Source organism: Barbus barbus (genome assembly GCF_936440315.1).
Source record: "Barbus barbus genome assembly, chromosome: 22".
Classification (NCBI taxonomy): Eukaryota; Metazoa; Chordata; class Actinopteri; order Cypriniformes; family Cyprinidae; genus Barbus; species Barbus barbus.
The window spans coordinates 21,260,659-21,286,752 of record NC_136750.1 but is presented as its reverse complement, the minus strand read 5'-3'; the positions used below and the strand labels follow the sequence as shown (position 1 = coordinate 21,286,752).

Sequence of the window (26,094 nt, the reverse complement as noted above, 5' to 3'; positions counted from 1 at the left end):
AACGTTAGTTTATAAAAATACAACTCTTTGTTATTAGTTCAGGGCCATTAAATAATATTAGCAGACAACGTTTGATTTTAATAATGAAATTGACATTGCTTTGGAAGTATTCTTCACTGTTCATCTTCAGTGTATGTTAACTAAATGTAATTAACTAAAGCCTTTTATATTAAATCATTCAAATTGCTTCACAAGATCAATTCATTCACAAATTAATAAAAAAATGACAAAGGTCATGGAGATTAATTGATCAAAACGTGGGAAGCCTGTATATTTTTGGCCTCTGTTTTGGTTGGCTCATACTTTATTCATTAAAATGTATATTGTGTAACAAACCTACTGTACAAACAAGTGGCTGGACAGGGAGTGTTTAGAGCCCTTTCAGAGAGTTACGAGAGCAGGAATGTGTCTGTGTGACATTGATTCTCTCAGCAGATGGTGGGTTATGGAGGAAATGCCCGTAGAGCACACAGATGGACGTGTTGGCTTTGTCACGGCCGGCAGCAGTGTCTGCTCGAGCTCCCTCTAAGCTCTGCTTTGCATTTTTAACTATTAGCATCTGGAGCTGCAGCATTAATATTAGAGTGCACTGTCCTAAATTCAAGGTACTGGATGCACAACAATCAGGCTGTTTCAACTTTATTTCACCCTTTGAACAAAAGCTCTTCTTCAAAGACAAATCTGGTCATTACATCATTTTTTATTAGGTCTTCCTGCATCAGTACATCACACGTGTCAAATAGGAACTCGGTTTGCTTTGGAGCTTGGAGAAGAAGATCTGGAGGAAAGGGATTCATCTTCACACCTCCTGGACTGGTGTGTGAGGTGTGTGTGCTGCAGCTGGTGTTGTGAATCAGGCCGATGTCACACGTCTGCGATAACCCGGCTATTTCACAACACCAGGGTGGCACCACACCGCTGCCAACAAAGGAGCTCTACCTAACAAATCATCCATCCCCTTCACAGAACTTGTGTACATGCTGTATGTAAATAATGTATTATCCTCACTAAAAATACAGTGGTTCTTTGAAATAAAACTTTTCAACTAAAATGAAGATTCTCATTTTTAATATGTGAAATATTATTACCATTTAAAGTAACTGTTTTCTATTTTAATATATTTTAAATGTAATTCCTGTGATGGCAAAGCAGAATTTTCAGCCTGATTACTCCAGTCTTCGCATGATCCTTCAGAAATCATTCGAATATGCTGAAGTGGTGAACAAGAAAAAGTTATTTTTAATGTTGAAAACAATTGTGCTGCTTGCTTATTTATTTATAACAATTATGCATTTTTTAAGATTCTTACATGCGTAGAAAGATCAAAAGAATAGCATTTATTTAAAATAGAATTATGTTTCTAAACAAGTTAGTCGTTGCTGTCACTTTTGATCAATTTAATGCATCCTTGCTGAATAAAAAGTATTAATTTCTTTCGAGAAAAAAGAATACTGACTCCAAATTTTAGTATATTTTGCATGATCTTTCTTAATTTATATTTATTCATTAAAAATGATCATCATAAGAGGACTGCCCATCTTATTTTATATGTACATGCAATTGTTAAAAATTACAATTGGTTTATATCAGATTAAATCCATTTTTTTATGTTATTAGAACGACTTTATGTAATTTGAAAATTTGGCTGTTTCCAACAGTAGACTCATTGTAATTTCAGTTTAAACCACTTTATACAGTCTTCTACTCCTTGTTCTGACAGCTCCCCTCAGGCAGCATGAGGATTTCAAAATGACCATTTAGTAGCTGGTTTTCTGCTTAAGCTCTTGGTCTCTAATAATAGAAATTTAATCAAAAATCTGCTTCAAAGGAGAGCACCTGTGGGTACGTTTGTAGGATCTGCACTAATTACACTGAAAAGGCTCCACCTTTGTGGCTTCCAGACCAATTTCTGCAGAAATAATTACTTAACCCAATGCTGCTCCCTGGGTCACATGCATTGGCGGACATGGGTCTTTTAGTTAATGAGGAACTGTTTCTGCAATGATCAGTCAACGCTTAAGGCAAAAGGCTGTCAGCTGGAACGACTGTGAGTTGCTGGCAGGTTAAAGTGGCTAAAATGAAGGTCACTAGGGGGGAAGGGTTGGAAAATTCTCTGATCAAGACAAATACACTGTCTCAGTCAATATCGTTTCTTGGTTACACTTTATTTTAAGGTGTCTTGTTGCACTGTAATTATACATTTAAGCACTGAGTAATATTAATTAACATGGACATACTATAGGGTTAGGGTTTGGTTTAGGGTTAGTTGCATGTAGCCTAATTATGTATAATTGACTGTTATTATTAAAGTAAGTACATGTGACATGTAGCAAGGACACTGTAAAATAAAGTGTTAATTTGTATCTCAATCAAACAAAAGTCATTGTTAAGAAGGTTTTCCTGGTTTTGTTATTTGCCCTGATTGCTATCAGAAAAAAAACACTACCAAACTGTCAGAGGTGAAAAAACAGAAGACAAAAATAAATAAAATAAAATAAATAATTGTCTTAGTTAAATAAGATGACTATGTTTTTCCCAAAATTTGTAATGTATTGTTTCTTATGCATGACACAGGACTCTCAAAACCTTCAGTTGTCCTTGAGAACCGGTGTCAGGGATATCTGACCTGTGATCTGAGTCATTACATGTACTGATGATGTTTACAAGCCCCAGTACAAGCAAAAGGCCCTGCAGCAACAATTAAGAATTAATGACCGTTACAAAAGCCTGAATATGTTCTCACACTAATCATACATCCATAAGTGGTTCCTTCCGGCTCAGGTATAATATAACCCTTCAAATCAAGCCCTCGCTTTACTCAGACGGCTGTTGATTGAAGGGATGAACCTCACAACCGCCAGAAGCCCTTTCTCAGTCTCTTCGTTGAGCAACGGAGATGACCGTAAATTCAGTTTGGGGGGATGTAGCAGTTATGATACCGACAGCGTGGCCTCCTGCAGCTCTGGAGTCTTTTCTGGATATGACACGTTGGATACTCCACCGAATTATGATTTCTATACCAACACTGAGATTTTTGGGAGAGCCAAAAAGTCAAGACCTTCTCTCTTTCAGCTTCACTCCAACCCACAGGTAGGAACGACAAACTCAACTTTTTCCTTAGATTTCACAAATAAACTTATTGACAATGCTGAAGAATGTCACTGAGTTCTTCAACATAAAATTAAATGTTTATCATCTTCATTAGGATTTAATAGTTTAGGATTTATTCTAAATGTATTCAAATAAAAAACTCTTCAGTCCAGGAATCCATAAAGAAATAGTCATGTTTTCCACTAGCTCATATAAGTTTTCTCTCAGGACGACCCTTCTCCACCTCCTCACTATGAGGAGTCGAGTGTGGACAAACAGAGTCCGGATGAAGATGAACCCACAGAACCTCCTCCAGAACCGGCCCGCTTTGGATGGGCTCAGGGAGTCATGGTAAAAACATTTAAGATTCCACAAAAAAAATAAAAAAATTAAATACACCACATGTGTAAATGTTATTAAAAAACAGTGACCCCAAAATGTATTTGGGGCCACACTTGATACACATATCATATAATAAAAGTAGAGGAATATTTTATTATAATGCAAAGGCATTCTTTTAAGTGTTTTAAAGTATGTATGTTTCTGCATATTGGTAAAACATACTCCAAACATCTCAAAGTCAAGCAGAAAGTGTTCCTCTGAATGGATTCTGTTTGAGCAACGCTGTATTCTGTTACTCCCTGTAGATCCGCTGTATGCTGAATATCTGGGGTGTTATTCTGTACCTGAGGCTTCCCTGGATCACAGGCCAGGCAGGGATTGGTATGTCAGTCTCTGTTGTTATATGTCTTGATCTCTTTATTTCTCATGTGTGTGTTTTACTGCTAAATCCCGACTTGATTTTTGTAAAACCCCTTGGGGCTATAAAGTTACATATCACTGTGATGTATAATGGTGTGTCAGTGCTTTCCATTAAAATGAACATGTTCTTCTTTGCTTTAAAGGACTGACTTGGATTATAATCTTGGTCTCCTCCTCTATAACGGGCATCACTGGCTTGTCCACATCGGCCATTGCCACTAATGGAAAGGTTAAAGGAGGTAAAGATAAACGATACATGTATACAGTATGCTGAGTAGATTTGACTAATATGAAGCCATTATTAGATTTCTTTTCAGGATGCAATATTGCCTAGTCTTGTTATTTAATAACCATCAGATATTGGCAGTGATGTTTGTATTCTTTGTATTTCGCTCTCCAGGTGGAACATATTTTCTGATCTCTCGTAGTTTGGGTCCAGAACTGGGAGGCTCGATTGGGCTTATATTTGCTTTTGCTAATGCGGTAGCTGTAGCCATGCACACTGTGGGCTTTGCTGAAACGGTACAGGTGCTCATGCAGGTGGGTGATTATGGACTAGTATACCAGAATAAACTGAAAAGTAAAGATTAATTTTAATTGTACTGCCATAATTTACTGTTCCAATCATTTTTTCTTCCATGGAACACAAAAGGAGACATTTTGAATGGTATTTACTGGTTACCTTTTGTGTCCCACAGAAGTAAATGATGATAGGCTTTTCATATTTGGTTAAACTGTTCCTTTAATTAACTACTTTCCATGTTTGAACCATGATTTTGATACTTATTTTATTCTGATGCTCATCAGGAGAGTGATGTTAGCATGGTGGACAAACTAAATGATATCCGTATCATTGGAGTGATTACTGTCACCTGTCTGCTGGCCATCTCAATGGCTGGAATGGAATGGGAGTCAAAAGTACGTTTCTCAGCGGAGCGATTTTAAGCAAGTTTGTCTAGTTCAGCTCCTAATAGTTTGCACTGGCTTTGTTCTTTTCCCAGGCCCAGGTCTTGTTCTTCTTTGTCATTATGGTCTCTTTCGTCAGTTACATTGTGGGAACCATCATGCCATCCACTCCACAGAAGCAAGCCAAAGGATTTTTCAGCTACCAAGGTCAGAGAGAAATGCAGTCAATATGTTCCACAAATGTGCTAATAATAACACTTCAGCCTCATTTTCTCATTGCTAGTCAGATTACACTGGCATATGTTCCTCATAAAGTGTCTCAATTTGTGCCCATTAGCTGATATTTTTGCGGAGAACTTTGTGCCCGGCTGGCGCGGACCGGAGGGCAGTTTCTTTGGCATGTTTTCCATCTTCTTCCCCTCAGCTACAGGCATCCTTGCGGGGGCTAATATCTCTGGAGATCTCAAGGCAAGTTGAGCTCCCAGTCTTAGTGATGTATCTTCCAATAAAAAGATTTTTATTTGTGGGAACTAGTTTTTCTAACACACAACCTCCCATAGGATCCAAATGTTGCTATACCTCGTGGTACAATGATGGCCATTTTTTGGACTACTGTGTCATATCTCATTATCTCAGCTACTATTGGTGAGTATCAGAAATACCTAACAAGTCCATGATAATGTCTGTTGATTATTATTTTATTCCTTTCAATTAATTTCTGTTGGTCTTTTATGTGTCTTGTTAAAATTGTCAAATTGTACCAAATTTGCAAATGAGGCCCATTGTATCATACACTTACAACTGTGTTATTTCCCTGTTGTTTTCTTTAAATGCCCTCCAGGCTCCTGTGTTTTGCGTGATGCTTCTGGTGATATGAATGACACTGTGTCATCTTTGTCTGGGGAATGTTTGGGAGTGGGCTGCAGCTATGGCTGGAACTTCACTGACTGTATGACCAACAAGACCTGCCCCTATGGACTCAACAATTATTACCAGGTGACCATTATGTCTAAATGGTCATTGAGTGGTGTTGTCAACAACATGTCACTGAAAACATGTAAAAATGTCACCTAAATATAAAATTATTCCAGCCCCTAAATATGGAATGTTCACATCAGCCCAATATTAAACATCTGGTTGTCATTGTTCATTTTAGACTGAAAATGTTTTACTTCATCAGATTGGCACGAAACTTGGTGACTTTTGTAGTAGTTGTGGACAGAAAAGGCTAAATGATCTAAAAATGTAGACATACTTGGGATCTTTAATTTAAAAAATGACCTCCATAATATGAAATACAAAAAGAGATACAAAAAATATGAGAATACTAAGCAATTTATCCGATACAATCTACAAATCAGCTATAGTGAAGTAGTCTTTGATAATGTATATGTACTGTATGTAACCCTCTAATAGGGAATGTTCTCAGAACGTTCTGGCAAGGTTCACCCCAAGTTATGAACAAACGTTCTTGCAGTAACGTTAATGGAATGTTCGTTCAAAGTTCATTCGAAATCTGGTCTTCAATAATGTTCTCGAAAATTGTTGGTACAAAAACATTATTTATGCATCGTTCATCAAACAAGCAGCGAGGAATTTTCTGAAATTTCTCTGGTGGGTTAGCAGAAATGATATGTTCTTCTGTCATATATCACTTTAGAGTATGAGCTTGGTGTCTGCGTTTGCTCCCCTGATCAGTGCTGGCATTTTTGGAGCCACTCTTTCCTCAGCCCTGGCCTGTCTGGTATCTGCTCCTAAGGTTTTTCAGGTAATGAATGAGCTCATGAACATCTTCATACCTTCATTGTTGAATGCAAAAAAATCTCCAGTGTTATTTACTAATTTAAACATTCTTCTTACTTCTTGCTTCCTTCCATCACTTGTTTCTTCAAGATTCAAGATTCAATGCATCGTAAGAATTATAAAAACTCTTCTTACTTCTTGCTTCCTTCCATCACTTGGTTCTTTATAGTGCCTTTGCAAGGACAAGCTGTATCCAGGCATTGGATTTTTTGGGAAGGGTTATGGGAAGAATAATGAACCACTGAGAAGCTATCTGCTAACCTACATCATCGCTATATGCTTCATTCTTATTGGTAAACCACCAAACATCAAAATGTACCCATGCAAGTTTTGAATGCTCTCAAAAAAGTTGTTTATTTTCTATTAGAGCAATACAAATGTTCTAACATATATTTCAGCTGAGTTGAACACCATTGCTCCCATCATCTCCAACTTTTTCCTCTGCTCCTACGCTCTCATCAACTTCAGCTGTTTCCATGCCTCCATCACCAACTCACCAGGTGAGTTATATCAAGCCACAATGGGTTAAGCTAACAGTTTATGAAGCAATGGCCCGGTTTCACAGACAGGTCTTAGACTAAACCAGGATTAGGCCAAAGTTCAATTAGGACATTTTAAGTAATTTTTATAAATGTCCTTAGAAAAAAACATTACTGGTGTGCTTTTTGAGACAAAACAAAGGCACTGGTATAATTTAAGATCAGTCAGTGCAAGTTTCTTTCAGTTGAAACACCTCAGATTTACATTTTAGTCTGGGACTAGGTTTAAGCCTTGTCTGTGAAACCGGGGGAATATTTGTGTTTTTAATGGTGGTTTGCTAATCGGTTTAATGGTGCATACTGTAACCTCTGCAGGGGTGTTTTCTTGAGATAATGTCTGATAACATAACAAATGCAAACAAAAAAAGTTTTTGCGGAAATAATTTATGTATTCTCATTAAGCCGCATGCTATTGTAAATTCACAGGTCTCAAAATAGCCATATTCATATTGATGCTCACTGAAGCTTTTCTCAATTTCCTTGTGTGTGAGCAGGCTGGCGTCCAACTTTTCGATTTTATAGCAAGTGGTTGTCTTTGCTCGGAGCAGTAGTGTCTGTGATCATCATGTTTCTCCTAACCTGGTGGGCTGCTCTTATAGCCATCGGCATAGTCATCTTCCTGCTGGGATATGTGCTGTATAAGAAACCGGGTAAGACACCCACACTCTTTATAGCTTGTGGACACGAGCCTTTGTCAGAAATAATTTGTCTCACAAAGCTCATATTATTCCATCGAGCATTTCAGCTTGACTCGAATAATATTGCCAAGCTTTAATCATGCGCTTAGTGCATAACTTTTGTTTGTGTTTTGTACATTTCAGATGTCAACTGGGGTTCATCAATGCAAGCCAGCTCATATAACATGGCACTGTCTCAGTGTGTAGGTCTTAACCAAGTGGAAGACCATATTAAAAATTACAGGTAAATAACCATCAATGTCCATCAATCATATATACCCATCATAGCTCCCTTGAAAATGTCCCATTTGTGTGTATCTTCTCTTTTTTTCTATTCTTGCTTGTTCATTTTCGTCATTTCATCCTGTGTCCTACTTTTTCCATCTGTTCTTTTTCTCAGGCCACAGTGTTTGGTCCTCAGTGGGCCTCCCTGTATGCGTCCTTCCCTAGTGGATTTCATCAGCACCTTCACCAAGAACCAGAGCCTGATGATATGTGCAAATGTCATAACAGTGAGTCTACAAATAGAAACATTAAATGGTTATGAAAAGAGATGGTCTAAATAGTGATTTGGTGGTTTAAAGTATGTTATTAACCTAAGGAACAAGAAAAGCTAACATTTATTTGACCATTTTTTAAATATTCTTTTACAAAAAAAAAAAACATTATAATTGTGAATTCTCACAGTCATAGAAAACCTATACCTAAATTAAAAATAATATTAAATATGGGAATTATATGAAAAATAAGTCAGATTTAAAAGTTTTTAAAAAGTAAGACATTTTTTAGCTGTAGTATTTCATTGGCTAGAAATGGCAAATGCTGTCTCTGACTGACTGTGTGTTATTGACAGGGTGGACCCTCACCTGGCACTGTGGACTCGGCCAAAACCAGTACTCATTTAAAATGGCTAGACAAGCGCCGCATAAAGTGCTTCTACCACGCTGTAGTGGCTGATGACCTTCGTGTCGGCGTACAGATGTTGCTGCAGGTCACCCATGTCCCATAATACACTACGCTTCATATTCTAACCTAAAACAAACATAATTTATTTGATGAATATGTACCACCAAAATGAGTCTGGTAATGTCTGTTTGTGATGGTTCTATTTAAGAGTACGGGTTTGGGTCGGATGAAGCCTAATGTCTTAGTGATGGGATTTAAGAAGAACTGGCGTAAAGCTCAACCAAGCAACATTGAAAACTATATTGGAATTTTGCAGTATGTATATCATATGGTTACCTCAGTGTTAAATTCCGATAAGAAAAGTCAAGGCATGTGACCATTTCAAATGTTTTTAGCGATGCATTCGATCTGCAATATGGTCTATGTGTTCTTCGGATGAAGGAGGGTCTTGACATAAGTCGAACAATGCAAGCGCATGGTATGGAATATTTCAAAACTAACTTTCTAAAAAAATTCTAGTTGTTATCATTTTTCTTTCTGAAATTTCCTTTCATTGTAGTGAATTTAGGGTTTGAGATTTCTACTGAACAAGCACTTGACACAAGGAGCTCAACTACTACTACATCACCCACAATTGACACATCACGTGTGTATCCAAGCTCTTTAATACTGAATTTATTCATGGCTGTTGATCTTTTTGCCAAAACATTTGTATATCCTGTGTTGCAGTGGACCCTGAGGAACTAATGGCCACATCCCAGCCAACCACTGTATTTCAGACTAGACAAGAAAAGAAGACCATTGATGTGTATTGGCTCTCTGATGATGGGGGTGAGTTACAATGATATACAAATAATGTGTTCATTTTTAAAGATTTTATAGTGGAAAAACATGTCTTTTAACAATTCATTGTGTTGTGAGGTCTGACACTATTAGTGCCTTACCTCCTGACCCGAAAGAAGCGCTGGGGCAGATGCAAAGTGAGGTTGTTTGTTGGAGGTGAAGCTCAACAGGTTGATGAGCAGAAACAAGAGTATGCATAACCTTAATTGTGATACTTTTAGTGGTAACACTTTATAAAACTATGTCCGTATTACACATATTACATGTAAATATATGCTACCAAAAGTACAAAAGTTTAGGTTTATAAGACTTTTCATGATTTTAAAAGAAGTTTCATATGCTCAGTAAGGCAGCATTTTTTAAGTAAAAACAGTAATATTTTATATTCAATATTATTAATATTCAATAATAGTTTTGTATTTTAATCTATTTTAAAATGTAATTCATTCCTGTGATGGCAAAGCTGAATTTTCAGAAATCATAGAAATCATTATAATATGCTAATTTGGTGCTCATGAAACATTTCTTATTATTATCAGTATTGAAAGCAGTTGTGCTGCTTAATTTTTTGGTTGAAACTATAATTCATTTTTTTAAGATTCTCAATTTTGATAAATTGAATGCAATATCTCTAAAAAAATCAATAAATACAAATAATATTTTTGAACTGTATACTGTGAAATGTAGTTATATTGACATTATATTATTACATTTTATACTAATATTTAATCATATAGATCTTACAATAATTAATAACATTTTATTTATTTATTAACATATACCTAAAAATATATCTTAATAAATTAAAAACTAGATAATCTTAATATGTTCATTCATTCATATTGTTTTTAACAACGTGTATTTAATTGGTCCTCAAAATTTCGAAGTTCATTAAGAGCTGGCATTTGTCAATTTACAGGCTCAAAGCTCTGATCAGCAGGTTCCGTCTGGGTTTCCAAGATATTCAAGTCCTTCCGGACATCAGTGGAAAACCACAGTCTGAGCAGTACAGTTTCATTCATTCCATTCCTGTTACAACTTTCTGCACTTACCTATTAAACTAATAGGTAGTATATTCTTATGAAAACAAATGTTGTATTTGTGTCCCTAAATTACTGAAACAGCATTAAAAGATTTGAAGACCTCATAGCTCCGTACAGAGTAAGTTCAGTCCAAAAGGATGGTCAAGAAGCTGATGAGACGACAAAGGATTTCTCCTGGATGGTGTCTGATGAGGAAATGGAAACATTCAGAGCTAAGGTATTTCAAATTATGGTGTTTAGATACGTAGCCATGCATCATCATTTTAAACATTTTTCTCCCATTTTTGTGCAGTCCCTCCGACAAATACGCTTGAATGAAGTTATTCAAGATTACTCAAGAGATGCTGCACTGATCATTGTGTAAGTGTTATTCATACAGGAAGTGGTGCCATGATGTCATTTCGACTGGGCCTGCAAAAAATGAAAACTTTGATTGACCAGTTTAACTATAAGTTATGTGAGTTTCTGATATCACCTGTCTTTTTTTTTTTTTTTTGGCAGAACGATGCCCGTGGGGCGAAGAGGGGCGTGTCCCAGTTCGCTTTACATGGCTTGGCTAGAGATTGTGTCACGTGACCTTCGACCTCCAGTTCTTCTTGTCCGAGGCAATCAGGAGAACGTGCTGACGATGTACTGCCAGTGAACACCACCTTTTCCTGACATAACTGTTCACACACGTGCATCAGAACTCTTGTTAATGACATATTAAAAATATGACAGATTTACATACTTTCATATTGTGTTTCATACTTGTTTTGATGTCAACAGGGTGTTTGTTTTAAATGGTTGAACCTTTTTTTCAGTATATATTCAAAAATATAAATTTTAGCTGAATTAGATCTTATGTACTTTCTCCAGAAGTAATAATAACTCAAACAATTTCCTCTCAAAACCACAAATTAAGTTACAAGAATCTGTTTATTCTTAATTCAGTGATTGAACAATTTGCATATGTATAGATTTTGTTCTTTTTGATGGCAACTCTAATATTACTGAGTATATTTAATAAATTACTACTTATGTATTAAATCTGTTCATACTCAGACTATTGTTTTACTTTATGGCAATAAGGCAAGCCTAAATAATTAGTTTAGTCATTAAAATTAGATGTTTAATCTGCAATTAATCTAAATAAACTAGTTTTATTTTAATTATTTATAAAGTTGTTTAGTCATGTCAGGTACAACATGGGACAGACCAAAATCATAATTTTAATTGGAAAGCAGACATTTTATGTGTCTAAACTAGATACTTTAATGTTAAGTTAATTTTCTGTTAGATAAAAGTTTATCTAAAGATTAAACTAAACAAAATTTGGGATTTGAGCCTTTAACATGCCTTGTGTATTCGTGTTAGAAAGCTTATAACACATTGAAATCATGAATCATACCTTCAAAATTCTGTAAAATTGTAGGTAGAATCTTAGGACACTGTCATAATAACCATCTGATGCAATCACAACATTTCCAGCAAACAACAACAATAAAAAACTTCCAGTGGCTTTTTCTCAGCGCGCATGCGCAGTGCGTGGTGCTTCAGGACAGGCTCCACGTCTGAACACGAGCTCGTCTCAGCCAATCACAGGCGGCCACAGTGTGTTTGGAAACAACACACGCAAATACTTCATGACTTATGAGCAGACAGAAACTTCTTGAATCAGGAAGAAACCTCTGTACCTTTCACTGTCGTGTCATTATCGCCTGATCGAGTCGCGAAGTCTTTGACAATTATCGCAGATATTTTATGCGTTTCTTAATATATTTCTAGTTGGTTTGACTAAGAAAGAAAATGGAAGATTTTAAGGTCTCGGATAAAGAGACGATCTCGCTGGTCATGAAAACGCCCAATCAGTTTCACGGCGATCAGCTGATCGAGGGAGTTCGCGTGGACTGGACCGTGAAAGACCTCAAATGTCACCTCTCCAAGGTTTATCCCACCAACCCGGTAGGTTTGGATTGGTTTCTTATCATATCAGTTTACATGTAAGTTAGCGAGCTGTCAGCATTCCTCAACAGACACAGAGCCATTATGGCTGAACGCTGCAGGAAACAACTGGCTGTCAGTCATTTGCCCTCATGTCCACTCCACAAGACTAGACTGCTTTAATATTGTCACATTATTCCTCTACTGTGTAGCTATTTGCATCATGTGGACGCATATTCAGTGGAAACTTTGTGAAGAGATGCACTGAATGTATTTCCTCTAAAAATGGTTTTACTTCTCACAAACATCATGGTGTAAACTGATATTCTTGGCCATGTTTGGACTCATTTTCACAGGCTGAGAAAGACCAAAGACTCATTTACTCAGGCAAGCTGCTTCAGGACAACCTGCTTCTGAGTGATGTTTTCTCAAAGGTGAGGGACTTTACCATCTGTGGGGATGCTTTCATTTCAGGGTTGACAAGTGATTTTAACAACAGACCTGTAAACATTTTTTACATGCATCTTTCCCTGCTTCCAATGAAATTAAAAACCTGTATTTGAAATCCAGCTGTTAGTTTATTTATGTTTACATTTTTTTAGTTTTTTTTTTTTTTTTAAGAAATTTAATTGATTTCTCTTGAAAGTTATCATTTAAATTTTATTAGAAATGTAATTTTTAAATGACTAAAAGTATACATATTACATATAGTAAGTAATATATACATAATATCATATACATTTTATGTATAATTTTTGTTAGAATATGTTGGTTATAATAATATATTAATCATTTTATCATTAAACAAGTTATATTTTAACGTAATTATACATTTATTTTATGTAGGTTATCAACAGACAAGCAATTCCCGCACACTATCGTAACTTGCAAAAAAGTAATATTTATTAACACAACGTATCGGTCACACGACCTTCATCAGGAGTATACAAATGTTCAAATTCATCTCTTTTAAGATGAACACATGACCACTTAACGAAGCTCCATCTGTAAACAATTAAGCTCATTAGGAGTATAAATTAACATCACATCGTAAACAGTTACAAATTATGATAGTTACAACAACCAACAAGGATCCCACTACAAATTCATAAGATCGTCTAAAATACATAAACAACACGTTGTCTTCAAACAGCATCAAATTATTACACCAATCAGTCAAAACTCCATAACCACTCAAACTCATTATAAATTCATAATAGAAATGCAATGCTTGTCTGTTGAGGCGATCCACCTGGTTGGTCCTTTGTCCTACGCACCTATTACTTGCAGGTGTGCGATGGAGTTTGATCACTATGTAGGTTATCAAAAAATGTAAAATAAATAATTATATTTATAACCAGTAGCAGCATCCAGAAATAACTACCAAAAGTAATCGTAAATAGTTTTATTTGGATTTATCACTTATGGCTGCATTTAGAGTAAAAAAAAAAAAAAAAGAAGCTTTTTTGTGTCCCTGGAACATAATTCAGGGTAAAAAAGATTCGGCATATGAATTCAGTTGTCCTGAAAGGCAGGGGTCTTGGCAAAACACTGCTGTTTTTTTCATTGTGTATGTCAGAGCTAAAAAAAAAAAAAAGAGAAATAGGTGGACCCACAGACACATCTTGTTCTGAATCCTGATCAGTTCTATTTAAAAGCCGTTTAGAGAAGCGACACTTGGCAGCCTCTCATGTGAGATGTTCATTTGAAAGTAGGACATTTATTGTTACATGCTGAAAACCTGTCACCTGATAGACTTACATGCCATCAAAGAGTGACACACACATTCCAGATCAAAACAATATGACAGTCACATGATTTGTCAAAGCTTTCTCTTTCACAAAATGATAGTTCCCTTGGTGAATGTCTTTGCCACTTCAAAAAGCATGTTACCACATGATTCTTTCAAAAGCACTAAACTGAACTCTTTTTTTCAATAGGTTCCTTCAGAACCCAAGCCCATTCTTCACCTGGTGTGTGCTGTGAGACCCCAGCCTGCTGCCCAACTTGGAGCAAGACCTAAGGTATTTTTTTCCTGCTATTTATTTTAGGCTTTAACCATGTGGCAAGACTTTATTTAGTGGTACATGTAAAAACAAACATTCAGTTTATAGTTTTCATGTCGTGAATTTAGCTTCAAGGCAGTATATTTGATCAGCTTACAGTATGTTCAGTGGAACTGAGATGTGTCGCCCTGCTGTCTCTCAAGGGAGGGCTGTGCTTGCTTCAGTTGGGTGGAGATATCATCACACAGCTGCTTACTTCCTGTACCTTTCTGCATCCTTGTTTGCATAAAACAAATGCTGTAGCAATTTTCAAATTAAGTTTCATAGTGTCTCATACGTTCTTTTTCAAATCTTTGGTGTAGGTGACACAGCAGCAGAGTTCCCAGCCCTCCCCACTAACTGCTAGCCAAAGCTCAGAGTCTTCAGGACCATCCGTGACCTCTGTACCCTCCATGGACGGCCTTAGACAGCGAGGTCATGCCGCCTGGCCTGGCACTAACACGTCTACGTGAGGTTTTTTTCCCTTCAAATTAAGATTCAGTGCAATGAGTATTAAAAATGTATGAATGTGTAAATTAGTTAATTAAACGTTCGCCTTTATTCACAGGCCTGTAACAGCAGCAATGACCCATCCAGCCTTCCCCACGTACTCTCTTTACAGTCCACAACAGCTCCTGTGGTTGCAGCAGATGTATGCCCGCCAGTACTACATGCAATAGTAAGTACACTCTACATAGACATACTAAATTATAGGACTGCACAATCTGGGGGAAAAATTGAATTGCGATTTTTCTGATTACAATTTTTAAAATGCTTGTTTGTAGGGCTTCACAATTTGGCCAGTTTTAAATAAATATTTTTCTATTCTAATATTTCCCTGTAAAATAAAAAAAAAGTTGATTAAGAAATATGATTTAATAAAATAACTTTATTATACATAACTGTAAAATTACAGTAATAATATTAATTTCCAGTTATTTTTAGCTGTACAAAACAGCTTGTTATGCTGCTTGATACTGCAAACTTGTATTCCTTATCGTATTAATTATTTTTATATTTAATCATTCCAAACTGGTATTTCTCTGTAAAATAAAAAGATTATTTAAAAAATATTATATAATAAAATAAGTTGATTGTACATAACAACTGCAAAATTACAGTACTACTTTATAGCTTCCAGTTGATTATGGTCCTTGATATTGCAAACTGGTATTTCTTATCATGTTATTTTAATATTTAATTATAAACACACTGGTTTGTAGCATAAATGCCTTTATTGCTTTACTGCACTTTATTCTTCAAGTTATTTTCGCAGCGTTTACTGTAAAACAAGCTGTTCTGAGAAACTGAAAACACTGGATTATGAATTGCTCGCGTGTAAAAGAACAGTGCCATGTTGTTTCTGAATTACACAGCGAATATATTTAATCAAATCACAGCCTTTGCAGAATTAAAAAGCCATATCATGATTTTGGTTTACAATTAATAGTGCAGTTCTACAGTAGTATTTAAACTGGTGTTCACTCTGCGAATGAGCCGTGTTAAATGATGTGATGTGTCTTTCAGTCATGCTGCCATGGCAGCCTCTGCTCCAGTGGCCGCCCCTGCTTCCTCACTCCCTGTTGGCCCTCATCAAGCTGCTGTACCTGCAGCCTTACCCAATCAAGACCCCATCAACGATTTGCCAGCTAATCAGAATGCCCCAGGTCCTGCATTCATCAACCCAGAGGGAGCCAATCAGAATCTGCGAATGAATGCCCAGGGTGGGCCTGTGATGGAAGACGAAGAGGACATGAACCGCGATTGGCTGGATTGGGTGTATACCGCATCCCGATTGGGTGTCTTCCTGAGCATCGTGTACTTCTATTCCAGCGTGAGCCGCTTCATCCTGGTCATGAGCAGCCTGGTTATTATGTACCTGTAAGTTTAAGCTTAACACTGAATGTTTTTATTATATTTAGTACCTTGTGGTTAGTGTTTTTGAGTCATTTTTTGGGGTTTGGACTACACTGGTTGTGGTGTATGTTTTTGATTCTCAAAAATGAAGCACCTTAAAAGTAATCCGTTCAGGAATCAGACTATTTGGTTTCGGGACATCATTTGTGTTGTGATGTCACTGAATTATAGATCAGCTATCTCTGTATGAGTGTTATAATACATCGATTTACATAGTCCATGTCATCTGCAAACAGATCTTTGGGATCTGCAAACAGATCTTTGGGATCTGTAAACAGGTTCTCGATGGAGTCCGTACACGCAGTTACATCCTCAATTATGTAACTTCGAGCTCTGAGCCATTTGTCAGCAGACAAACTCACACAGATGCATTCCTGAGCAAAATGAAAGGAATGAGAAGTTTATGTTGGGGGCTTTCTGGAATTAATTTGGTTAAACTCCAGCTGTTATAACTGAGGGTTTCAGACTGCTAAACATGAACTTCTGATATTTTATCTCTGCAAACGTGGCAGTTTGACTGCTCTGCAGAATAGTGCGTGGCACTCCAGCAAGCATTAGCTTGATCTGAGGGTGTTCAATGTGACGATCTTATCTCCTCCATGTTACAAACTTGACCCAACCTGGCATAAAAATAGTCTGAGCCACCTCTCGTGAGATAGTAATGTATAAATGAGCAGAGTTGGCAGGCTTTTTTTTTTTTTTAAATAAATGGTGTCATTTTAATGGAAATGGAGTTCATGGAGGCCTAAATGCCTTTTTGTAGCTTTTCTAATGGTTCTTTTTCTCTCTTTCAGACACACAGCAGGCTGGTTTCCTTTTAGACGGAGACCCCAAGATAGGCCTCACAATCTGCCAGCACCAGAGGTCATTCAGAACCAACAAAACCAAAATGAGGACAGAGATCCAGGACCTGTGAGTCAAAGTTTCTGTTTAAGAAAGCAAATTTGAAAATAATAAGTTTTACTTCAATAAGTGGAGTGTGTAGGCGTTAATGTGCTTATTTATTCCCATTTTGTCTTGAAGGTGCCGCCCCCTGCTGAAGTGGAGGATGCTGGTGTTGCTGAACCCGCCATGAATGCAGTGCCTGTTCCCCCAGTTAGACCACCCATCCTATGGACAGCCTGGATGTTTTTCAAAGCCTTTTTTGCTTCTCTGATACCTGAGGCTCCACAGGGTATTGCAAACTGATCCAGAAAAAGTCAGACAAAATTGGACTCCAGAGTCCTTGACCATTTAGACTGGACATTATAAACGAAGGCTACAACTCCTAGAAGCGATAGCACTTTCCAGTCCTTTGGCTATGTGACCAATGGTTGCACATTCTGTATAGACAAGCTTTTGGACATGGAGTTGTAAATATTGCTGGACATTTTTTTTGCACAGCACTTTAGATAACCGCAATGGCTAGAATCAATGATATCGGTCTCCTGGCCTGATCCTCTTATATAGGCTCCTGTCAACAGGGCTTCATTTTCTTGAAGTGCTCTACGATGAGTGATCCAAGGATTAAACTCATGAGATTATTTTAAGGTTCTAGTATGATGGACAAAAGAACGAGGGTACTTGGGAGAATGCATTTGTGGCACTTTGAAGCTAATGGTGTTTATGCAAGTAAAGTATGCTTACACATTCTATTCTTAATTGTGTTATGAAGGAGGTTTGGTATGCATTCAAGTATTTGTAAGCAGAATTTGTAATTCAGTGAGCAGCGAAAAGTTTGTTGTTGACCTCTGGATGAAAAGAAGGCGAGTGAACCTCACTTAAAATTTAGCATCTTCTTTACATGAAGAAGCTGCACTTTGGTATCTGCAAAAGCACCGAAATTAAGAGAGTAATATTAAATTATTTTTAATCTGGTATTTATCAACATTGTAGCATTACTGTCATTTCATTTATAAAAATAGCTTTGTTATTAACATTTAACATAATCCTCTTTGTACCTGGAAATGAACAAATAAACACACTTTCTTTTTAAGTTTCACTTTGAAATTCTTTGAAAAGTATAATGCGTGTTGAATTCTGTTTGGGTAGCTTTTGTTTTCTCTCCCGATTTAATTTTAGTTAAGGCTTTTTTTTTATTAATTTGGCTTTTTTTTTTTTATATATCTTGAACCATAAACTGCCAGTTCGTTTAAATACACTTCTTAAAATTTTAGATTTTAAAATGTCATGTACATACATACCTTAGTCCACCTGAAATCATATCAGTGAGATTTCTGCCACATTACAGACCTACGTCTGTTTACACATCGTGTTACAAATTGAGTCTGCATTGTGATGTTTATGAACGCATGATCCGTAAACATGGCGATGCTTGAAGTGTTTTTAATTCTCTAACTGTTTAATAACGCATTGTATTGCATATACACTGACATTCTGATGACTACTGTAGCTCGACTACACAGAATCCCATCGCAACCTGCTAAAATTCTTATCTAAATGTGACTGCTGTTGGTTCTCATCTGGTAAGCATCAAACTTGTTTTGTGTGGCTTGTCAACATGTTCCTTTCCAAAGCCATTTCTTGTGGACTCCTGTGGTAATGATGTCACAGTGGATTTCTATTATTTATCTACGTAAGCGTCCATTTTCAGAAATTACTGGATGACTATAAAATAGTGAGGTAAATAAATGGTATTGTCTGCACTTTACACCTCCTCATGAGCTTGCCCACCTACATGGACTTTGGCCTACTCCTGTCCACTCTGTCCGTATCTTTTGTTTTGTACAGCAGGATGCTCGGAAAAACACAAAAAATGTCCCTGTGCACAGTTGACTGTCCTCCAATAACCTTGAGCAATATGTGCTAGTCGACCCCGGTGGCAGTTGCATGCTCTCTTTTGTTCTCCAGAAGAGGGACATGACAAATCAGACATTACAGGGCCTGTCCACCCCCCTCTTCCTTTGAGGCTACCTCTGGATCTGTCGCTCCTCCTCAGATACTTGCTGAATGGAAACAGAGCTCTTTTGAAAGAGAAGCCTGAATATCTGTAAAAGACAGGGGCTCATCTGTGTTTTTTCAGATTTGTTAAGATGGAGAGGAGTGCTGCGCTGCTCCTGGTTCTTGCTCTGGTCAAAAGTAGTTGTTGTTGTCTGGATCCTCCCGCTGCCTACAGGTATACAGGAGCAGTTTGCAGGCTTACATATCCCACCGCTGTAGTTTGTAAGTACACCCTCATTGATTTCTGTATTATATCCAGATGTTTTTTGTAAGATTATGATTTGATGTTCATTACTTTGCAACATAATTCATTCAAAGCAACTAAAGTGCAAATTTTTGGTATAATATAACAAGAAGAAAGAAGGCCTAAAATATTTACTTGAACTGTCCCCTGAGATTTTATAATATTTTAACAACACAGTTGCGTGATGTTGATTAATGAATAAAATATTCAAGTAAACAAATTAAATATTTAATCTTTTTTAGTAATTGTTTTAGTTTGAGAAATATAAAAAAAAAAAAAAAAAATTATAATTTGATTATTCTCATCAACTCACAAACCCCCTGTAGTTCTCCAGAGTTTGGAAAACCCTGGACTTAAATATCTCCCTTCCTTGATTCCTCAGTGAATGAGAAAACTACTGAAGTTATACAGGCTGCTTTTCAGCATACCAAATATCCCAGCGTAGAGGGACAACGATCAATAGGCTTTGGGACGGTGAAATATGGATTCCACAAGTAAGGGACTCCTGAATATGTTATGTGGTCCTCTTCTGTGTTACATCTTGTACCTTATGATATTCTTCTTCCTACATCACCCACAGCTTAGAGATCCATAACCTTTCCATTGGAAAGAGTGAGTTTGAGCTGAAGGAGAATGAAGGAATAGGGATCTCCATTTCAAACGTGTCTGCTGTATTCAAAGGGACCATCAACTATGGTTATGGCAGCTGGCTGTGAGTGTTTATATGTATTACCACATATCAGGGTCAGGTTTCTGCAATAGCACAGCTGTGGTTTAACCTCGTGCTCTACATACATATTTAATTAAATTATGACCTTTTGTTTATGTAGTATGAACTTGTAGCCTGTAAAGAAATCACATGCTTATATTTCAGTTACAGCATCACAATTTATTTTTTGTCAAAATGATGAACATTTTTCAACAAATGGTCTTTGAAAGAAGATGCTTGGCCTTCAGTTTTATTTATTTATTTGTTATTTTTAATAAGCATTAAATACACATCAAAAAACTGTTCTCAAACTCTGCCGGAATATTTAATTGTCACTAGATTTACAGTAGCTGTCAGTAAATGTTAATTTTTAAATATTGTTAAGCTTCACTGCTGTTTAAAATAAACTTTATTTTTCATAAGTAAAAAAATATTTATTTGCTCTGTTTAAATATCTGTTTGATCTGTTTAGGTAACATGGTTGAACAAAACAACATTTTAAGAATCTGAGAAAATGTAATATGAGAATTTATGTTGTAGAAAGGGATCAAATGATGACCTTTTTTAAAGAATATTGCATTTAAAAAAATGTAGATTAAATTTTTATGTAAACTAAATTTTTCATAAGTTAAAGTAAATATTTGATCTGTTTAAATATCTATTTGATCTGTTTAGGTAACAAAAAAACAAAAAAATGTAATGAGACTATTTATGTTGTAAGTGTCCAAATTATGACCTTAAGGAAAAGTTACTTTTTAAATATACATTTATTACATGTAATTTGTGCCTGTAATGCTTTATGAGACAACAATGTGTACTATATTTGTCCTACCACAATAGTAAAACGAATGTCACTTTGCATCAAAGTAACATTGCCATATTCTTTCTTATACAGACTCAACCTAAAACAGTCAGTGGATTTTGAAGTAGAGACACAAATTGACCTGGTCATCAATCCAAAACTATGTGAGTGAATCCCATTCTCTTTAGACAGCTCTGTTGGACGTTAAATACTTAATCTTGAAATTGGCTCTACTTTTCTCTGAAAAAGTTGTGTTTGTGTGTTAGACTGTGGAAAGAGCAAAGTGGCTGCAGACACATCAGACTGTTACCTCACGTTTCACAAACTGAAGCTGCTCCTGCAGGGAGACAGAGAGTGAGTTCAACATTTCACTAGAAGTTATTATTTATATCTTTTGATTCATATCTAGGTCAAAGTCAATTGTCTTTGCCTATGAGTAAAGAACACTTCTTGGAGATCAATTGTCATATTTTACATCTGTGCGTGCTTCTCGTTTGCAAGAGCATTTAACTGGCTTTCATTCTGACTGTGTGCAGGCCTGGCTGGCTGAAAAGAATGTTCACAGATATTATGACTTTCACAGTGAAGTTAGTAGTGAAGTCACAGGTGAGTGTGTCTAGTGTTATTCTATATAATTCTGCTCTTATTTTTCAAATGGTGAAACAGAACATTAGATCTGAGCACTCAATTTTTTGTCTTATTCTATATTAGTAGACTGTCCTGTCATTTAATAAAATGATTGGATTTCTTGTCTCTAACAGATCTGTAAGGAAATAAACAATGTGGCTAACATACTAGCAGACTTCATACAGGAGCAAGCAGGTAAAACGCAGAGCCTTCATATTCTGTTCCTTTATGTAACAGCCTTATGTGGTTTTGTGGTTGTTATGCTATTATGCTACTTCTCTCTCACTCTCTGAACAGAACAGTTCCTTAGTGATGGTGACATTGGTGTGGATATCTCTGTGACTTCTTCCCCAATCATCAAATCTAATTATATTGAATCATACCATAAGGTCTGATTACAAAGATATTATATTTAAAAACTGCATTCAAACAAATGCAAATCCATTTTTCAAATCCTTTGATGTGTTTACTGTTGTTTTTCTCATGAGCAGGGTTTGGTTATTTACAATAATACGAAATCATACCTCAGCACCTCTGTGTTTAACCCGTCCCAACTGACTGAGAACCGCATGCTGTACTTCTGGTTTTCTGATGGGCTTCTTGACCCGCTACTGGCCGCTGTACACCATGATGGACGATTTATTCGCAATATCTCTGGAACAGAACTCATGGTATGAAATAATTAGATGTCTTGGAGCCATTTACAGTATATTATGAAAAGTATTTTTAACGCCCCCTTTTATGTGTCTTATGTACCTAGGTGTAATATATATTTTTAACTGTAGGGGGTGCTTTTGAGCATACAGTGAGCATTTTGTTTTTGCATCTACGTGCAGTGAAGTGAAGTGAAGTGAAGTGAAGGGAAGTGAAGTGAAGTCTAGCCAAGTATGGTGACCCATACTCTGAATTTGTGCTCTGCATTTAACCCATCCAAGTGTACACACAGTAGTGAACATACACCCGGAGCAGTGGGCAGCCAATGCGGCGCCCGGGGAGCAGTTGGGGGTTCGGTGCCTTGCTCAAGTGTCTTACCTCAGTCGTGGTATTGAAGGTGGAGAGGGCTAGACATTCACTCCTCCACCTACAATCCCTGCCGGACCTGAGACTCAAATCTGCAACCTTTAGGTTACATGTCCGACTCTCTATCCATTAGGCCACGACTGCAAAAGTGAAGAAACAAATAAATCAATAAAAGAACACTTTTTTTTTTTTTTTTTTTGCATTGAAATCCCCTGTAGTTGAAAATGTCTCTCTCTCTCTCTCTACATACATGCACATATATTTGCTACTATGAACTTTCATAACATTTAGATTTAATCATTTAGTAGACGCTTTTATCCAAATTAAACATGTTTGGGAGTTAAAAATCTAGTGAGCTAGAGTTGCCCATGCAGTTTTATATTAATATTACTATAATAACCCTCATATAAAACTAAGCTATGTTTTGAGGCATATTCTCTTTCTTGTGTCTCTCTGTTGCAGGATCTGTTTCAGACAGAGCTGTCCTCAGCCAGGCCTGAATTGTTGAACAAGGTACTGAAACACTCATTACAATATTCAAACCTCACAAAGGGGGTCACATGTTATACTGCCATAGGAACATGCAAATAAATGTTTTCCATTTGAAGCACACCGACTGTCATTTCAAACAGCACCTGTGTGTTTGTGGGAGTGTGATGGCTTTTTACTTTCTCTTCAGTGGCTGTTCTCTGAGGGTCCGATGTTAATGGCGAGGAGTGTGTCAGTTCCACACTTGTGGACCACCATAGAGGGCACATCTGTCAGAGCTGTGGCTGGAGTCGATCTCTTACTGAACAGTCAAGACATGCCAGCACTTTATTTTGAGACAGTAAGCTAAAACACATTAGAAGCCACCCCTTAACATATGCAGATAGATAGATTACAAAATTTATGGTTTTTTATTGAATCTGTGATTACAGGATGTGACAGTTGTTGTAAATGCCTCATATGCAGAGAAGAAACTAATTCTGAAGGCCACTGCAGAGCGGTAAGTTATAAAGGATACATAAAGGTGAATTCTAGAAAATGACATTAAAAAATATTTTTTTTTATTCTTTCAAATATCAGTGCATGATTTTAAAGTTTTTTTTTTTTTTTCTGTTTTGTGACCATCATAGTATTTCTATAACAAAAATTTCCACATCAGAAGGACCCACTGAGGTGAGAATAAATAAATATTATATTATTATGTTTTTGTGCATTAATGTTCCATGATCTCCTTAAAGATGGAGGAGAACTTGAGAAGTTATCTTCAGGAGGCTGTGGAAAAAATGGGAATCCCCAAAGTCATATCATGTAAGTCTGACCACCATAGCCAAGCAGTGAGCATGTCAATCATGTGTTCCTTTCTTCATATTTGATCTCTATCCTCAGACCTGGAGCCAGAATTAACTGCTTTGATGGATGAACAGGGACTCAATCTCTTTGATGTCATCAATCCTGAAGTTTTACCTCAGGATGTGAGTATATTACACTTCTAGATATGCTTTGAATATGTTATCAGTGGTAACTATCAATCTGTATTTAACAGTGGCCACATGCATCACATTATATGATACACATTATATGAGTGTCAAAAAATCATTTCAACACTTTGAATGGTTACATTGTGGTTTTATTTCTTTAATTGTGCATGTACAGGGGTATGTGATAGTCCAGCTGGATTTTGGTTTTCCACAACATCTGCTGGTGGAATTCCTCAAAAGGACGCTGAATTGACAGTCTTGTCTCAATTGACTGGATTTTGTCTTTCTCATGCAAACACACTTACAGAGGTGCACACATACATCACATAAACACAAAGTATATTATAACTGCCTTTCTGCCATTATGGCTTGTATGTAAAGAATTTTAATGCGTTGTGTAGCTGTTCAATATGAATGTGTGAATCACAATGATCTAGTTTTATGACCTTTAGTTATATGATCTCATGAACTCCATAATGCAATATGGAGATTGTTTTACCATTATTAAACATTTCCTGGTGCTGTCACACATAATAATGTGTTGCACGTTTCTGGTTAAACCTGTTTTGCTTCTGAATGAAATGGGCTGTTACAGTCTTCCTTTTGGATTTTATAAAGTTACATTTTTAAACATTAGGTGTGCAGACTACTCCATTCTATACATATCAACACTCATGTCCTCAAATCCACTCCTCGCTCACTGGTATCAGAAACACCGCTCCGCCTTTCTGTATGTTTGAAATATCACAGTTCTGTTCATAACATATATTAAAGAATAAAATATATAATGTTGTAGTACTTGTTTAAATCATGCTTTCAGCTGAAAATATTCAGTAGCCAATCTAGAAGGAACAAACAAATTCCTTGAGAATAGCCTATAACTTTCCCCTCATGTCCATTGCCGTCATCATAGCCTTCACATTCTTTCTTATTTGAGTGATCCTTCTCTATCAAGCTAGCTAAATATGTTTAACGTGAATTCTTGCTAAATATGATGCAGTTATGTTGGCATGAATTGTAGGCTACTCGTGATGGAGCAGATATTTTTGCGCCGCCTAGATGCCGACCACTGGGTGCAATGATTACATCATCACAACGCGGCGTCAGTGTGCTCACCACTCCATACATATCAACACTGCTGTCCTCAAATGAACTCTCTCACGACATGAAATGTGTTGTAACGACGAACTTCAGTGAAGAACTTTATGTAAAGGTGTCTTTGAAGCGTCACTTAAACTCTGAAATCGAATTAGTCTAACAAAGATGGTTTTAATTAATAACAAAAACACAAAATTTATTGTATTCACATGTTAATTTATTACTAAAATTCGTTATAAAGTGCTTTTGGTTGTGATTGCATAGAAAAGTATTCGAAAAATAACCCTTTCAACATGCTCAGTCGTCGAAAGATAAAATGTTATTTTATATTAAAACTCATTTAAATGACGCACTAACGCAGTTTGGCAGGTTTGGTTTAATGTCGCGCCTATGTCTTGCTCGCTACAGGATCTGTATTTTTCTTAAGCATATAAAAGAAATCGAAACTAAACTTTAGTTTCATTTTCTCCCCTAAAACTGGACCGATGCGTTATGCCACCGGTGAGTAGCTGCATCATATCAGTTCATATTATACACAAAGGAAGCATTTTTAAATGCTTCTTCTGAGTTCATATTTTTCATTTCAAAGCACGTTGTTGATTACATGGTCATTCATTAGCTCAGCCTTAACACAAAGTGTCCAGGACTACAGTGGCACTGTCGTTTCCAGCAGGTCACTAAATGGGAACAAGCTGCTACGAAGCTAGTTACTAAAACAGCTATTTATTTTACTA

At 36.6% G+C, this 26,094-nt stretch overlaps 3 protein-coding genes across 3 annotated transcripts; all 3 read left to right on the top strand.

Annotated features, from left to right (window-relative positions):
* Nucleotides 1-2,841: 2,841 nt before the first annotated feature.
* Nucleotides 2,842-11,212, top strand: LOC306888354 (solute carrier family 12 member 3-like; the record flags this gene model as incomplete). The annotated part of the gene is made up of 26 exons (XM_079446578.1): nucleotides 2,842-3,090; nucleotides 3,319-3,441; nucleotides 3,738-3,813; nucleotides 3,996-4,091; nucleotides 4,253-4,392; nucleotides 4,660-4,770; nucleotides 4,854-4,965; nucleotides 5,096-5,226; nucleotides 5,319-5,403; nucleotides 5,600-5,754; nucleotides 6,419-6,526; nucleotides 6,731-6,854; nucleotides 6,960-7,061; nucleotides 7,595-7,750; nucleotides 7,922-8,021; nucleotides 8,178-8,289; nucleotides 8,631-8,768; nucleotides 8,892-8,998; nucleotides 9,079-9,161; nucleotides 9,243-9,329; nucleotides 9,413-9,514; nucleotides 9,605-9,716; nucleotides 10,446-10,532; nucleotides 10,651-10,786; nucleotides 10,862-10,929; nucleotides 11,071-11,212. The coding sequence occupies 26 exons, from the start codon at nucleotides 2,842-2,844 to the stop codon at nucleotides 11,210-11,212; spliced, it is 3,042 nt and encodes a 1,013-aa protein (XP_079302704.1).
* LOC306888355 (homocysteine-responsive endoplasmic reticulum-resident ubiquitin-like domain member 1 protein) lies at nucleotides 11,071-18,434 on the top strand. The gene is made up of 8 exons (XM_079446579.1): nucleotides 11,071-12,513; nucleotides 12,849-12,926; nucleotides 14,433-14,516; nucleotides 14,861-15,006; nucleotides 15,106-15,216; nucleotides 16,065-16,418; nucleotides 17,249-17,366; nucleotides 17,478-18,434. Exons 1-8 carry the CDS (start codon nucleotides 12,358-12,360, stop codon nucleotides 17,640-17,642), a joined length of 1,212 nt encoding a protein of 403 aa, XP_079302705.1. The 5' UTR covers nucleotides 11,071-12,357; the 3' UTR covers nucleotides 17,643-18,434.
* A 967-nt stretch (nucleotides 18,435-19,401) lies between these two features.
* On the top strand, nucleotides 19,402-25,056 carry LOC306888321 (cholesteryl ester transfer protein-like). Its single transcript, XM_079446537.1, has 16 exons — nucleotides 19,402-19,616; nucleotides 20,021-20,132; nucleotides 20,219-20,350; nucleotides 21,243-21,313; nucleotides 21,416-21,503; nucleotides 21,686-21,755; nucleotides 21,911-21,971; nucleotides 22,074-22,165; nucleotides 22,268-22,447; nucleotides 23,259-23,309; nucleotides 23,476-23,625; nucleotides 23,717-23,784; nucleotides 23,915-23,957; nucleotides 24,023-24,092; nucleotides 24,171-24,256; nucleotides 24,438-25,056. The coding sequence occupies exons 1-16, from the start codon at nucleotides 19,487-19,489 to the stop codon at nucleotides 24,513-24,515; spliced, it is 1,482 nt and encodes a 493-aa protein (XP_079302663.1). The 5' UTR covers nucleotides 19,402-19,486; the 3' UTR covers nucleotides 24,516-25,056.
* Nucleotides 25,057-26,094: the final 1,038 nt, after the last annotated feature.

Coding starts and splice junctions, on each gene's coding strand:
- LOC306888355 (XM_079446579.1), top strand. CDS start 12,358: ATGGAAGATTTTAAGGTCTCGGATAAAGAGACGATCTCGCTGGTCATG. Junction 14,517..14,860: donor AACTTGGAGCAAGACCTAAG/GTATTTTTTTCC, acceptor TCTTTGGTGTAG/GTGACACAGCAGCAGAGTTC. Junction 15,007..15,105: donor CCTGGCACTAACACGTCTAC/GTGAGGTTTTTT, acceptor CTTTATTCACAG/GCCTGTAACAGCAGCAATGA.
- LOC306888321 (XM_079446537.1), top strand. CDS start 19,487: ATGGAGAGGAGTGCTGCGCTGCTCCTGGTTCTTGCTCTGGTCAAAAGT. Junction 21,504..21,685: donor CTCCTGCAGGGAGACAGAGA/GTGAGTTCAACA, acceptor GACTGTGTGCAG/GCCTGGCTGGCTGAAAAGAA. Junction 22,166..22,267: donor ATATTGAATCATACCATAAG/GTCTGATTACAA, acceptor TCTCATGAGCAG/GGTTTGGTTATTTACAATAA.